Source organism: Jaculus jaculus, chromosome 18 (genome assembly GCF_020740685.1).
Source record: "Jaculus jaculus isolate mJacJac1 chromosome 18, mJacJac1.mat.Y.cur, whole genome shotgun sequence".
Taxonomy (NCBI): Eukaryota; Metazoa; Chordata; class Mammalia; order Rodentia; family Dipodidae; genus Jaculus; species Jaculus jaculus.
In genome coordinates this window covers 15,188,050-15,204,234 of record NC_059119.1, presented here as the reverse complement: position 1 = coordinate 15,204,234, position 16,185 = coordinate 15,188,050, and the positions used below count along the sequence as shown (strand labels likewise).

General features: G+C 45.4%; 1 protein-coding gene across 2 annotated transcripts in view; it reads right to left on the bottom strand.

The window, feature by feature from the left end:
* Vcl (vinculin) overlaps positions 1 to 16,185 on the bottom strand; it is a 114,199-nt gene that overhangs the window by 6,141 nt on the left and 91,873 nt on the right. For both annotated transcript variants that reach the window (XM_045137837.1, XM_045137838.1), the window contains exons 11-18: positions 15,893 to 16,083; positions 14,750 to 14,949; positions 14,326 to 14,454; positions 10,529 to 10,678; positions 8,332 to 8,440; positions 6,926 to 7,228; positions 5,538 to 5,662; positions 4,194 to 4,379 (exon numbers count right to left, since the gene is read on the bottom strand). In XM_045137837.1, coding sequence (XP_044993772.1) covers positions 4,194 to 4,379; positions 5,538 to 5,662; positions 6,926 to 7,228; positions 8,332 to 8,440; positions 10,529 to 10,678; positions 14,326 to 14,454; positions 14,750 to 14,949; positions 15,893 to 16,083 — 1,393 coding nt within the window. The remainder of the gene's footprint in view (positions 1 to 4,193; positions 4,380 to 5,537; positions 5,663 to 6,925; positions 7,229 to 8,331; positions 8,441 to 10,528; positions 10,679 to 14,325; positions 14,455 to 14,749; positions 14,950 to 15,892; positions 16,084 to 16,185) is intronic.

The window sequence follows — 16,185 nt, the reverse complement described above, 5'->3', positions numbered from 1 at the left end:
CCAACTACTGTTAGTTCAGTCCCCAAGGCCAACACTCTGCTCTACCTAGCCTGCGGCCTTATTCCCTGTGGCCACTGCCACCCCCTCCCTTGAAACACCTGAACAAGCAGTCAGTGAAGCCCCTTCCCTGTGGACTCCCTTCAAGGCCAGCATCTGTCACACAGCCAAGTGCAAGGCAGCAAGCAGTCCTCCCCGGAGACTCTGCCATATGATGCAGCTTCTCACGCTCATCAACTCCGCCTGAGCCATCAGTGACAGGACAGTAGGGGACAGGCAAAGCTCAGTGGTCAAGCCAAGGGGCTTCAAAGGTCTACAAGGGCCCCTGACCTAGAAGTCACTGGGAGACGTGTCCCACAGCTCTGCAAGGAGTTTAAAGCTCCGGCAATGGCCACCAAGTTGGTAAGTAAATGAGTCCTTATGAAAGTGACCCCATTTCTCTTTATACCCCAAACATAAATGCAGCTCAGTCTGGCCTTAGCAGATCTGTCAAACTTGTGAAGCCAGTCCTAACTTGTGAAGCCCACCCTGCTCAGACTCACAGGACCCGCACAGATCATGAGTGATGCAAGGTGTCAAGGCTGCACATGGCCGGATGCATTTGGAGCAGCCCCCAACTGGGGGTGCCAATCAGTACCTTACTAGACCACTTGGTAGCTTCCCGATGCAAGGACTGAGCCGCGGCCAGAATGGGCTGGTTGACCGGCTGATTAGGCGGCATTAACAGCAGCTCAGGTTCGTAATCGTCTTCCAAGTCAGAGGGAAAAGGGAACCCAACAGCACCAGCCGCATCTGCCTCGGCTACGCCTCCTATACCCACCTCAGCAGCTGGGGTACCCGGCTTGGTTGACGGCAGGAAGGGTGAGAAACAGGGACAGGGTTAGTAAGAACGGCAGGACTCACTACAGCTTCACAGCTCCGGCTGCTTTAGTAACCAAAGCTTGCCTAGGCTGGGAAAGAAAACAGCATATCCTCCAGGAACCATATGAACCAAAGTCCAAAGAACGAGGACTTAGCCTTAAGACCACTCAGGCCAAGTCATCTTGAGGTAAATGAAGAAAAGGGACTGCTTCAGCTGCAGAAGGTTCCCCAAGACCTATACCAAGAAGGCAAGTGGTATATACTTGCCACTCAAGCTACTGCTGATGAGTAACTTTAAGTCAGTATGTATTTGGGTGGCCACACAACCCAATCGAAAGTACCTTTCATAGAAATCCAACGGGGGGGGCGGGGGGACATGCAGCCATACCAGCTGCTTTAGACAAAAACCTGTGGGCACCCTGTTGAATCATATGGTCACTGTTCTTTCTACACATCCTGGAACGGACAGAAAGTAACAAGTCAATGCTGCAGCCACCAGACACAAATTGTGCCCTTTAGGTATTAGAAGCCCCAGATTAAAAGTGCTATGTCAAAGACAACAAATACCAAACGAGGAAGAGACAGACAAATAAAAAATAACAACTGATGTGGCTAGCTAAAAGGAGCCTCAAGACATCATATTCAGCTCCCACAGCTCCCTCTCTCCCACTCCAGGTCTTCAGAGATAAAACTTCACTGAGAATACCAAGTCCTGAATATATCCTAAACCTCTCCTTACAGAACAGCTTCTCACTCATCTCAACCTTGACTTACTAGTTCACAGACTGAATAACACAGACTTTCAATAATACTCAGGTAATGAATGAAGCTGAACTGGGAGGAGCTCTCAAAGCAATACAAACTGGCTGCTCATTGGGCTGCAGGGATGGCTTAGTGGTTAAGGCACTTGCCTGCAAAGTCTAAAGACCCAGGTTTGAGTCCACAGAACCCATGTAAAGCCAGATGTACAAAGTGATGCATGCATCTGGAGTTCATTTGTAGCTACTAGAGGCCCTGGTGCACCTATGCACCCATTCTCTCTCTTGCTTTGTCTCTCTGTCCTTTCTCTCTCTCTCTCTTCTCCCTTTCAAATAGTTTTGTTTGTTTGCTTGTTTTTTGTTTTGTTTTTCCAGGTAGGGTCTAACTCTAGCTCAGGCCAACCTGGAATTCACTATGTAGTCTCAGGGTGGCCTCGAACTCTCAGCAATCCTCCAACCTCTGCCTCCAAAGTGCCAGGATTAAAGATGTACGTCACCATGCCTGGCTTCAAATAATTTTTTTTTTTTTTTTTTTTTTTTTTTGTTTTTTCAAGGTAGGGTCTCACTCTGGTCCAGGCTGACCTGGAATAAACTCTGTAGTCTCAGGGTGGCCTTGAACTCAAGGCGATCCTCCTACCTCTGCCTCCCAAGTGCTGGGATTAAAGGTGTGCGCCACCACGCCCGGCTTATTTTTAAATTTTTTAAATGGTTGGGGCTACTGGCAAGATGACCCAGTGGCTAAGGTACTCACCGGCAAAGCCTAAGGACCCAGGTTCAATCCCCCAGTACCCATATAAAGCCAGATACACAAAGTAGCACATGCATCTGGAGTTTATTTGCAGTCACTAGAGGCCCCTCTGGCATACCCATATTCTCCCTCCCCCTACCCTTCTCTGCTTGCAAATAAATAAATTTTAAATGGCTGCTCTTAAGAGAACAGGAAGTAGGAAGCCAGGTGTGGTGGCACCCACCTTTAAACCCAAAAAGTGACAATGAAGTTGGGGGATTCAGGGCCAACAGGGGGTTCTGCTACCATCTAAAATCTAAATCTTTACCCTGTCCTAAATTATCTCAACCAAGACTCATCCCCATTTTTTAGGGGATGAGTTCACTGCTGCTAGGGTTCACAGTGAGAAGATGTACAAAGACAGACGGACAGATGTAACACATTCTCCTTTCCCAACCCCACATACAGGTCAAGTAGCTCCTAAGCCTTATACTACTTAAAAGTCAGCAAACCCCTGCTTCTCAAGTCAGACCTAAGGACTTCAGGTCACAAAGGAAAAACAGGACAAACATAGAAGCCAATGCGATCTGCATCTTTCAAGCTTTAACCTTTATAATTCAAATATATTTTTTGTGTTCTACTTAAAATATATGTTTCTTATAATTAGATTTAAATTTTCATTGAGGAAAACTGTTCTTACAGTCACTCTTCCCAGCTCCCCATGTGCACAGGGACTCTATCACATGATCCCAAGGGAGTGCATGCTCCACTTGGAGAGATACCATCATAAATAATTCCATAGGTCAGGTCCAACAACAGCAAGGTCTCCAATCCTTCTTAGAACCTAGGATTATAGCTAACACTTTAAAAAAAAAACACAGGATTAAACATTAAGGTCCATTTCCCAGCCTGAAAGATTAACTAAAGGTAAAAAAAAATTCCCCAGGAACTACATTAAATACAAGAACTTAGACATTGAGGATGTTTAAAATAAAATGAAATAAAGAGCTAGGTCTGAGGTTATATTACAAATAGTTTAGAACCAAGAACTACATTTCATTGCTAGGTTAGCTACAATATTTTGCTCTTCTCTGGGAAATGTACCACTCATTTTTTGTCACTTAGCAGAAAACTGGCAAAAGTTATTCAGGGGGAGCCGGGCATGGTGACACATGCCTTTAACCCCAGCACTCAGAGGAGGCAGAGGTAGGAGGAGCACTGTGAGTTCAAGGCCACCCTGAGACTACATAGTAAATTCTAGGTCAGCCTGAGCTAGAACGAGACCCTAACTTGAAGGAAAAAAAAGCTACTCATGGGGCAGGACTGCTGTGACATCCAAACTTCTACCTGCCCCATTAACAGTTATACTTTCAAATGTGCTGAGTTGGAGTTAGCCTAGAGCTGTGTTAAGGTAGGATGATTCTGAGAAAGGACACAGTACATGACTTCTGAGACACCAATCTACCTGCTTCTTAATGCAAAAATAGGAGGAATATAGAAAACATTTAATCTAGCATAACCCGCAGAAGAGATAACCAATTTCAAAAAGGAGCCCCCCCAATAAAAAGACCCCACATATGTAGAAGCAGGGCAGCTGGCACTCCAGTGGACAAAGAGGTGAAGAACCCTCTACTCCAGCCACGGGCATCCCAGCTTTCACTTGTGCTGTAAGGAAAAGCAGCAAGCCATCAGGAACCAGAAACTTCTCACTAGCTCGCAGGTAAGAAGAGGAACATATTGCTGGAAATGCAGGACCCTAGCAGGAATGACTCCACCCACTCTTCTTCCTGGGCTGCGTGCAGTCCTCTGAGAAGAGAGCCCTTCCCAACAAGAAAAGCCTTGGTTCTTACCTTGCTGGACCATTTACGAGCTTCATCATGGAGCTGCCTGGCAGCCATCATCATTGGCTGGTTGATCACCTCCCCGGCTTTCTGCTCAGGGAATTCTTCATCCTTTTCCTCTGGTGGTGGGGGCCTGGGTGGAGGGACCTCACCCTCAGGCAGAGGTGGTTTTGGAGGAGCAAGCTCATCTGTTAGCTACACAGAAGAAGGAGGTGTAAGTGAAATCCTAGGAGCTTCTCCCATCTAGAATTCTTTCCTCTAAAAAGCATCTACAAAACCCATCCACATTGACTCCATGTAAGACCACCCAAACTGAGCCAGAAGGACCATCTGCTGCAATCTTCACAGACACATTTATTTTCCTCACCAAAGGAACAAGTAGCTATTGTACTGGTCATATCCCAGGGGAGTCATATAAGGAACTACCAGATCCAGGATTCCCAAAGACAATCCCCACAGGAGATTTAAAATCTGGTGCTGGTTGTACCAAAGGGCAGCTGAAAAGCAAATAACTTCTTGCTGTAGCCTCAGGTTCCCCATCTGCCAAATGACCTCAAAGACCCGGATTCTCAAGTCATGACTCTACTAATGATACAAGGAGGCATTTTCTGGGAATCTCTTCCATGGCCCTAACTATAAGAAACCTCGCTAGAGGCTTGGGAAGCACTATTCCTTACCTATAGAGTACAATGGCCCAATTTTGTCCTTGACATCTTTCAATGACATTAAATATGAGAAACATATCCAAGAATGTAAGCAAAATCATCGCCTGATAAGCTATTCTTTGTATCAATGTACTTCCAAACTGTTAGCTGAAGTAAATAGAGCTAAATACAATCTTTATTTCAGATTTTAGGATGTGTGTAAGATATTATCTAGCTGGATTTTTCCTAAACCATCGAAAAAAATAGAGTCATGGGACTTTGGTGAGCAAGGGGTTATCAACTTAACTTTTCTTTTAAGAAGCAATCATTTTTATTACTAAAAAGAGAGGGGAAAATGACAAGGAAAGAACTTACACAAGATTCTAACCACCTCAGTTTTCCCATTAACAATTTTCTCAGCGTAGGTGTAAAGTTTTACCTACTCCCTCATCACTCAGCACACCCACACTTACCAAAGCCAGCCCCTCTGCTCCAGGTTGGAAGGCACGGCATCAAGGCAGGCTGATACAAGGGCTGGGTTATGACACCACTTCATTTGGGAATGAACACCAAGATCTGCCTCTGACTACACTTCACGAAAAGACAAGCAAAGCCACCTTGTTCTTGAGACTCTAAAACACAATCTGCCTCTCAATATGGTCGCAACCCCTTGCAGCTCAATTCTCCCCATCTCTCTGAATTTACTTACTCGGAGCTGTTCAAGGTCTGGCGGAGGTGGTGGGAAGTCAGGCTCCTGAGGCTGGAAGGCTTCTCTGACCTTGGCCACAGCTCCCAGTATCCGATATCCTGAGTCCAGGAAGCTCTTTTGCAAGCCTGAACACAAAACACTCACTTTTAGCTGGGCAGGTCAGTGCTCCAGAGCACTGCCTGTCCAGCAGAAGAACTGGTTTCTCTTAACAAAAGCTGGATGTGAAGCTGCCAGGGAGCATGACAGGCACTGGCTAAAGGGGAGGAGGGGAGGAAAGTCAGATGCCCTGAGGTCTGAAAAAAATGTAGGAAGTATTACAAACCAGCTGGTCCTTAAGTGATCAAGGTTACCTTTTGGTTACATAACTAACAATAAGGAGACCCCTGGGTGTGAACACCAGGCCCCAGGGGCACCCAGCACCTCTCTTACGATGAGACAGCCATCGGCCTGCAGTGCAGAACATGGGGGGCGTCAGACTGGGTATGTGCTCCCTGGGGTCCTCGCCTTTCTCTCCGCGCCTGTGCCCTACTCGGTGTTCTGCATGTTAGCCCTGATCTTGAACTACTAAAATATTACAAACTCCAGTCAGGAAACCAAGCACAGCTACAGCGATGGTACACTGAGACTCTCAGGAAGATTCTTCCCGGGCCAGGGATGAAGGAGGCAGCCCCTCTTTCCCACTCCCACTGACCCTCATCAGAGGAGACTGGAGATATCGGTGTTCAAGCAGGAAGGAACTCAAATGAGTCCAACCAAAGGAACGGCTACAGTTATTCTATCCTTTGGTGGTACTGGAATTATGAACAAAATGCAGCTGAAGACCATCTAGATTCTTTCATGAGGGCCTAAGAAACCAAACCACAGCCTAACTTAAGCCCTGCAGACCTGACAGAAAATGCTTTACAAAGAAACAATACTAAATGTACGAAAAGTATAAAGGAAGTTACACCACGTAACATGAACTAAAATGGCTGGTAAATTGGTTATCACGCATCTTTTGAGAAATTTCCCAAGTGACTCAGCAAGACATGGAACTATTAGCCTAGGTATCAAGAAAAGCACAGAGAAGTTGACCCACAGACCAAGCCTGACAACCCTGCAGACAGTTGGACAGGAAAAGATGAATACAGCATCCTCAAACTAAATGTCTAGAGGTGTCTTCTGTTTTATCTCGCTCTACAACCCTGACACCTCAAACTCAGCAATCCTCCCACTTGAGCCTCTTGGGTGCTGCTGGGAGTCCAGGAACGAGCACCATGCCCAGTCATGTCCATGTCCGTACCTTTTGTTCTCAGATTGTACGTGGTGATTGAGGGTGCCCATGACCTACTCACTCCTCACCTTTCTGAGGTGGCCCCATGGCCGGGGTTAAGCCATGTCATGCTTACCGGGATCAGAAATGTTCCCAGCCACCGCCTTGGCGTCCATCACCATCGGGGAGATGGTTCTGCTCAGTTCATCAGAGGCGGCCTTCACGGCTTCTCGGAACTTCGGATCCTCAGAGTTCTCCACCTCCCTCTTCGCAACCAGCAGGATTCGGTTGGCTCGACGAGCAATGCTGGTTGCTCCAGCGACCAGCATCTGAGGTTGAATGTTGGCCATGGCTACCTTACACTTATCCAGGTCTTTCTTAATTGCTTCTTCAGAAGCATCCAACAGAGATTTCGTGTCAATCGCTTCGTCCACCAGCCCTGTCAGGAGAATGAAAATGGAATTTAGTTTCCTTTTAAGGAGAACAGGACTCCATAACCCTGCTGTCCATTTGTTTCTGTGACAAAGTACAACACTCAGAATTCTCTTCTTCGTTTCAAAACCTCATATACAATCAAAACCTTCCAGATGAACACAATACTTTTGAAAAAGTGAAAACATAGACCAGAAGGCCATGGGGACTCACAGCATATATACCAACTGTGGTCACTGGTCCTCTTATATCCACTACAGACCAGTAGACATGCAAAGGCATCAGGACTGAGTCTGAAACCTTCACCACATCACCGCCACATTATGTGCTGAACCGTTTACTCCCGCCCTGTCTCTCCCCAGCCATCTGTTGACTGCTGGCACCTTGCAGTGCCCGAGATGAGCCACACGGAGGATTCCAGTAACCTAACAGCCTGCTTCTTGTTTCTGTTCCTCTCTTCAGACACTTCGGGAGCTCTGCTTTCATCTCTGGCTGCCACAGGCCCGTCGGCAGGTGCCACAGGGACAGCAAAGAGCCTGTGTGCCTCCCTGCTTCCCTTCTGTTCTCGCCCTCCCTCCAGAGAAGCAGGGAATGTGCAGAAGTGCTTTCCCGTAGCACAGACATAAGTCGGTGGTAGTTGGTTTCTCTTCTTTTTTTTCCTCTCTTAGAACTATGTAGTTGATAAGTTGGAGGAAACTCTGAGGCAAGTCGTGTTAAATGGTAGCTATTGTGGTTCCTTGAAATGTGAGCCTGCTGAAAATGACAGGGACACTTACTGTATCCACAAACACCGCCTCCTAGCCTCTGAAACCAAACTCTAGCTCAGGGCAAAGACAGTATTCAAAGAAAAGATAGGAGCTGTAACAATAAGCATCACACCAGGAGGGCAGCACTAAAATAAAACGAGGCTCAAACAATCTCTCTTCCGACAGAGTTGCAAAGCTTAAATAAGAAGCTGCCACACTGCTCAGCAGCACTAATCAGGGCCAAGTACACCACTGAGCACATGACTGTCCACTTATCCAATGACAGCTGAGTGACATAATCAGTCCTGCTTGAGTTTCTCAGAACTCATGAATAAGATCAAAAGAACTTCATACAAAATTCTACCTGTCATTTTTTCAACATTATCAATCCACTGGTTCTTCATGGTCTCAAAATGTTCATAAGCAGCTTGATTACCCGGGTTCCTAAGTAAGATGCGAGCAGCAGAGACGACCTGTCAACAACACAACCTTTAAATACCATGGAAGCTGCACACTAAAACACACAGTAAAAGCTCCCCCACTTTTACCTATAGGTGGCACTGTGAAGACAAAAATTGGCAAGTCTCTTTTCAGGATGAACACATTTGGTCTCATAAAAGACATCACAGGGGGCCCTTCATGTGAAGGTTTTAGACTCACAGCTTGATTTTAAGAAGGAAATTAGATGTTCAGATAGGCATTCATCTAATATTTCAGGATAACATACAACAAAAAGAACATATTTAAATTCTGATATCAACTCTTCCATATTAAAAACCACCATATGGGGCTGGAGAGATGGCTTAGCAGTTAAGGCACTTGCCTGCAAAGGCTAACAACCCAATTTCAATTCCCCAGTACCCATGTTAAGCCAGATGCACAAAGTGGTACATGCATCTGGAGTTCAACTGCAGCGGCTAGAGGCCCTGGCATGCCCATTCTCTCTGTCTCTCTTCTCTCCATCTCCCTATCTCTCTCTGTTTGCAAATAAATAAATAAAAATATTTTTTAAACCACCATATAACTCAGTGGTAGAGTATTTGCCTAGCATTGTGAGGGCCAAAATTTAATCTCCCATATCACCAAAAAAAATAAAGAAAGAAAGAAAGCTGAGGCTGGGCGTGGTGGCATTTAATCCCAGCACTCAGGAGGCAGAAAAAGGAGGATCACTGTGAGACTACACAGTGAATATTACAGGTCAGCTTGGGCTAGAATGAGACCCTACCGTGAAAAAGAAAGAGAAAAAAGGAAAGAAAAGGGAGGGAGGGAAGAAGGAAGGAAGGAAGCAAGCAAGCAGGCAGGCAGGCAAGCTGGGCGTGGTGGCACACACCTTTGATCCTAGCACTTGGGAGGCAGAGGTAGGAGGCTCACCATGAGTTCAAGGTCACCTTGAGACTACAGAGTGAATTCCAGGTTCGCCTACCCTACCTCAAAGAAAAAAAGAGGAGAGAGAGAAAGGAAAGGAGGGCTGGAGAAATGGCTTAGCGGTTAAAGCACTTGCCTATGAAGCCTAAGGACCTGGTTTGATTCCCCAAGACCTGGAATTCCCTAGTCGCAGAGCAGCCTTAAACTCACAGTGATCCTCCTACCTCTGCCTCCCAAGTGCATCACCACGCCCAGCTTTTTATTTATTTATTTATTTATTTATTTATTTATTCATTCATTTATTTATTTATGAAAGAGGGAGAGAATGGGCATGCCTGGGCCTCCAGCCACTACAAAGAAACTCCAGACACATGTGTTCCATTGTGCAGCTGGCTTACGTGGGTAGTGGGCAATCAAACCTGGATCCTTATGCTTCACAGGCAAGCACCTTAACCACTAAGCCATCTCTCCAGCACAAGCCTCAGAATATACTCAGGAGGTCCCAGCTGGTTGTGCATGAGTATGTGTCCGTGTTCAGATGTGTGTGGGTATACTTGTGTGTGCAGGTGCACATGTGTCTAAACCAGAAGGATGACCTTAGATGTTATCCTCAGGACCACCATCCACGTCCTCCTCTGAGACAAGATCTCTCAGTGACCAAGAGCTCATCAACTGGGCTAGACTAGCTATCCAATAACTCCCAGGGAGCATCCAGTCTCTGAGTTAGGGTTACACTAAGATTACAGGCATGCACCCACCATGCATTTTACATGGGCCCTGGGGTCAAACTTGGGTCTTCCTGTTTGTAAGGCAAGCTGAGCCCTCTCCCCAGCTCCTGTACATGTCTATTCTTAATCCGCAAACCAATCCATTAGAGTGAATTATCAGCTCTGTGAGATGAGAAACTAGTAACAGGTCACACAGGATTCAAGTCTAGATCTACCTCTCAAGTCCTTATTTTTTTAAAAAAAGTATACAAAGTGCTGGCCATGGCGGCGCACACCTTTAATCCCAGCACTCAGGAGGCAGAGGTAGGAGGACCACCATAAGTGAATTCCAGGTCAGCCTGGGCTAAAGTGAGACCCCACCTCAAAATAAAATAAATAAATAAATAAAAGTATAAAAAGTACTCTGCAATAAACTTTATTTGTTGAATGGCATATGAATATTGAAATGAGAAACGAGCAAAACTTAACCTGGGGTGTGAGTTCTCGAGCTGTCTTCACCGAGGCCTGAATGCCTTCCACTGTGGATTTATTAGCGGTGCCCACGGCCGCCGCCTTCTCTGCTGTGGCTCCAAGTCTTCCTGAGTGGTTTTCAAAGTTTGCTGCCCTCTCATCAAACACCTTGAGGGAAAGAACAAGGACATCAAAAATGTTTATTTCACACACACTACATCACACATACTAAATATAAACACAAAAAGGAGGAGGAGACAAATAAATACAGATAAAGTCACAGGAGGCTCTACTGTGAGTAGCTGGAATATTCTCAAGGAGTCCTAACCTAAGCGCCAGTCTCCTCAGATATCCCATTACCGTCAATGTGGTAACCACTCTGCCCCTGAACTCTGTGGGAAAAGTGCTCACTAGGTACTGCTAGAACATGAATTGAGAGAAAGAGATCTGTGTCAAAATGATATTAAAAGGAGAATTAAGGGGTTGGGAAGATAGACCAGTGAGGAAGGTGCTTCTCTTGCAAGCACCCATGTCCACGTGCACACATGGGCTGGGGAGGTAAAGACAGGAAGAGCCTGGTCCAGGCCAATGAGACCATCTCAGAAGAGGTGAGCGGCACACTTGAGGATGCACCCAAGGTGGTCCTCTGGCCTCTGCGTGTGTGCGTGTGCACGCGCACACACACACACATACCACATACACATGTGCATACAACAACAAAAAGAGCCAGATGACAAGGGAAAGGTCAATGGAAGCTCACACATTTCAGAGTCAACATGAGAAACTCAATATATGCTGAGGAACCTAGGTGGCTTCTAAGTGGAAAGACACAGCACACAGGTAGATCTAGGAGTCTGAAACACAGAGAAAAATGGAATGAAAAGGCCGCAAACCATCCTGGCAGAAGGGGACCGTGCTAGTAACCCAGCCAAAAGAAGAAAACAGAGCCATTAATCAGGAACAACAGCACAAATGCTGGGCATGGTGGTTCACGCATTTAATCTCAGGAGCCAGGGAAGTCAAAGTGGGAGAGGGGTGAATTCCAAGTCAGCCTGGGCTACAGTAAGACCTCAAAAAAAATAAATAGATAGGGCTGGGAATGGTGGCACACCCCTTTAATCACAGCACTTGGGAGGCTGAGGTAGGAGGATCACAGAGATGTCAAAGCTACCCTGAGACTACATAGTGAATTCTAGTCCAGTCTAGACTAGAGTGAGATCCTACCTGGAAAAAAACAAAACAATAAATAAATAAATAGAGCTGGAGATATTGCTTAGTGGTTAAGGCACTTTCCTGCAAAGCCAAAGGACTCAGGTTTAATTCCCCAGGACCCATGTAAGCCAGATGCACAAGGTGGCACATGGTCTGGAGTTCATTTGCAGTGGCTAAAGGCCCTGTTATGCCCATTCTCCTCCCCTCCCCCAAACAAGTAAATTAAAAATAAAATATTTTAAATTTTAAAATTTGATTTATTTGACAGAGAAAGAAAGAAAGAGAATGGGTGCACTTCCTACCTCTGCCTCTAGAGTGCTGGGATTAAAGGTGTGAGCCACCACACCCGGCTTGGGTAATTTTTTGCATGGTCACACATTTCAGTAGAAAAAGGAAGAAAGTGAATGAATAATGTAGTTTATGGGAAGAATGAGTGAGACTGGGACATAATGAACATATACAAGGTACACTACGAATACAAGAAGGTCAAGGTAAATTGAGGAGAGTGAGGAGGAAGAGCAGTACCAGCATGAGGTCAAAGAGGCAGACAGGGGACCCGTATCAGTAATATGCTGAAGCTACTTAAAGACTCACACAAGTTACAATTGCCCATCACATATGCCCATCCCTTCCCAACTCTGCTTTGACTGGCTGCATATTCCAACAGCCATGGTTGCCAAATGTAGTAGTGTAACACCTGCAATCCCAGCACTTGAAAGGCTAAGGCAGAACTTTCCCAAGTTCAAGGCCAATCTAGAATCTACACTATATAAGCAAGCTCTTGTCTTAAAATAAAAAAAAAAATAATAAAAAAAAAACAAAACTGACATGGTGGCTCAGTGGCTAAAGGTACTTGCTTGGTAGTTCAGGTTTAAAATTCCCCAGAACCCACATAAAGCTGGACAGGCAAATGACAGCAAGAGACCCTGGCATATAAATATATACACAATGACATAATTTTGTTTTGTTTTCCAAGGTAGGGTCTCACTCTAGCCCAGGCTGACCTGTAATTCACTATGTAGTCTCAGGCTGGCCTCAAACTCATAGTGATCGTCCTACCTCTGCCTCCCGAGTGCTGGAATTAAAGGCGTACGCCACCATGCCCAGCCCAAGAAATAATTTTTGTGAAAAAAAAAAAGAGAGAGAGAGAGAATGGGGCTGGGAAGATGGCTCAGCAGATGAAGGTGTTTCTTGAAAAAGCCTGCTGGCCCAGATTCAATTCTCAAGCCACTCACATAAACCAGATGCAAACAAAACATAGCTCTAGCATGTAGTGTGTGTTTATAGTGGCAAGAGGCCCTGGCATGCCCCTCACCCACAGACAGAGAGACAGAGAGAGCCATGGTGAAGTATTTGTACTTGCATCATGGAAGTCAAACCAATATTGATTTAAAAATCAGGGATTTGGGGCTGGAGAGATGGCTTAGCAGTTAAGCGCTTGCCTGTGAAGCCTAAGGACCCCAGTTTGAGGTTTGATTCCCCAGGACCCACATTAGCCAGATGCATAAGGAGGTGTGGAGTTTGTTTGCAGTGGCTGGAGGCCCTGGTGCACCCATTCTCATTCTCTCTCTGCCTCTTTCTCTGTCTATTGCTCTGAAAGAAAGAAAGAAAGAGAGAGAGAGAGAGAGAGAGAGAGAGAGAGAGAGAGAGAGAAAGAGAGAAAGGGAGAAAGGGAGAAAGGGAGAAAGAGAGAAAGAAAGAAAAAGAAATAAATCATTAAAAAAAAAAAAAATCAGGGATTTTGCTTCTTGTTTCCTAGAAAACTTTTTGCCAGCACATCACTGGCCTTCTATCCACTATAATGATACTGGCTTTACTCTACAACAGGAAGGAGCCACAATGGAAGGGTGCCATTAGAAAAAGGACATCAGGGCTGGAGAAATGGCTTAGCAGTTAAGCGCTTGCCTATGAAGCCTAAGGACCCCGGTTCAAGGCTCGATTCCCCAGGACCCACGTTAGCCAGACGCACAAGGGGACGCACGCGTCTGGAGTTTGTTTGCAGTGGCTAGAGGCCCTGGCATGCCCATTCTCTCGCTCTCTCGCTCTCTCTCCCTGTCTATCGCTCTCAAATAAACAAATAAAAATAAACAAAAAAAGAAAAGAAAAGAAAAGAAAAAGGACATCAAATAATTTCAAAGGGATTGTCCTAACTTCTGTGCTGAGTTTGAGGTGCACTAAATAAAACAGTTGTGACTAGAATACCTTTCTTCCTTCACTTCTTCCTGTCTTGTACATGATGCCTAGGGCCATCCATACTATGAGAAAAAAAAGCCAAGAAAATCATAAAGATGCCAGTTTCTCAGTGTTTTTCTTTCGAAACAATGCCCCATAGCCTGCTTCCACATTCATATGTCTTGGTGTAATCTAATGGCCAGACCCTCCACTGCTTGCAGTTAAAGACACCTGTAACTGATATTCGTGGTCAGCCTAAAATACCTCTTTTGCTCATCCACTTTTCATCAACAATTTCTCAACCTCTGTAGCTCATACATACTATGACCATATTTTATCCTAACAGAAAAGAGAAATAAAGAGAGAGTGTGTGGGGAGGTGTGTGCTGTGTGTCTAGCCAAGAGAAGAATTGGAGGGCCTCAGACGCTTACCTCTTCCCTATTGGGTGCATCAGGAGGTGCAGTGGCCGCCACTGCCAATAGCTTGATGGGAGTTGTAGTATCGCTGAAAACATCTGATACCTCTTGAGTCATGGCCTCCTGCATCTGGGCTTTGAGATCCTTAAGAATATCATTTACAAATGAAAATTTCTAGCATTGTCCCAAAAGTATATCTGCTAATGTCTTAACTTCACTGACACACTCATTCATTTACTTTCATTCAATAAATATTAACTGAGTATGAGCTGTGTACAAAGCACAGAGCAAGCACATTTCTAAGTCGTGAGCTTTTTCCTCTAACACATTATTGTCTATTTCAGGCACAGATATGATCCCAGGACCTTAGAGACTTCTCTACTCAATCAAAGAACTTTACTTCCATAAAAAGTCTACTGAGCCATGTCCTGAGCTCTACCTTTAAGGAGTCTTGAAGCTGGGATGCAAGTGCTCTGGCTTGAGGACTCTCCCCTTCCCCTCGGGCAGCCAGGTCAGCCAACTGAGCTGTGAGCTGATCCACACGGTCACACTTGGCAAGAAGATCTTGGCGATAAGGCCCCATCATGACATTAGCCAGACGATGCCCTTCAGCCACAAGCCCCCTAATGGCAGCCTGACCTGAACCAAGAGAAAAACCGTTGAAATTCACATAGAAGGTAACTGCAGTACCACTCTAGTTTTGTTTGTTTGTTTCAAGGTTGGGTCTCACTCCAGCCCAAGCTGGCCTGGAATTTCTGAGTATGAATCAATATGCACATCTTAGGAAGTCTTTACATATAACACCAAATTCAAGAAGTTGGTTGGTGTCAGTTCATTCCTACCCATATACATCTTCCCAGTTCCCCAGCTTCTCACTGATACTGGACATCACTAATTTAAACATTTATCTTTATAAATACAGCAGATCTTTCAGCTTCAGCAGACTTACTAGGCAATCATAAAATGGACTAAATTCTCACGGGTCTATTCTACAATCTCGCCAAAATCAAAAGTTTAGGTTATAAAAATTTCAGCCTTCACAGGACACTGGGAAGACAAACAAAATAACCTAAGTATTTTGTTTGGTTTGTTGGTTTGTTTGTTTGTTTTTCAAGGTAGGTCTCCCTCTAGCCCAGGCTGACCTGGAATTCACTATGTAGTCTCAGGTTGGCCTCAAACTCACAGCTCACAGAGACCCTCCTATCTCAGCCTCCTGAGTGCTAGGATTAAAGGCATGGGCCACTACACCCATCCAAGTTATAACATCTTTTACTGCAATTTTCAGAAACTTGTATTTTACTGAGTACCTGGCAAAGACTACAGAAGTACCACAGGATGAAAGGACACAGAGGATGGAGAGAAATTAGTTCAGCCTCAATTATGCACATCTTCCTATTTGTCTACAGCATCATCATTCATTCTCAGAAATTTCTTGATTACGTCACAAAGATTCTATTGGTTACAACGAGAAAAAGAATCCCATTGCAAAGTGACTTTCCAGTGGCTGAAGACCCCTCAGCCCCTTCCCACAGACCTCAGAGGGCCCTTGTTTGAGGAGACCAGGCTAATGAGAACAACTTACCGACTCCCCGGTCATCCACGGTAGGGTTATCAATCCACCGCTGTGCTTGCTCAATCTTGCCCTCAAGGTGGACAGCTGCCTTGGCAGGCCTGCTGTTGGCCACAGCCTTGTTGGTTTTGCTCTGCAGGTTCTGTAGGGCCGTGGCCACCTGTTTAGCCAATGCTCGAGCCTCTGGGGAATCTCCTTTCCCTCTACAGAGACAAAAACAGCCATTCTGTTACGATTTACACTGTAGTCACAAGTTACATTGAGATGACTTAAGTGCTAATGAGATGACACATTGCTAATAATTA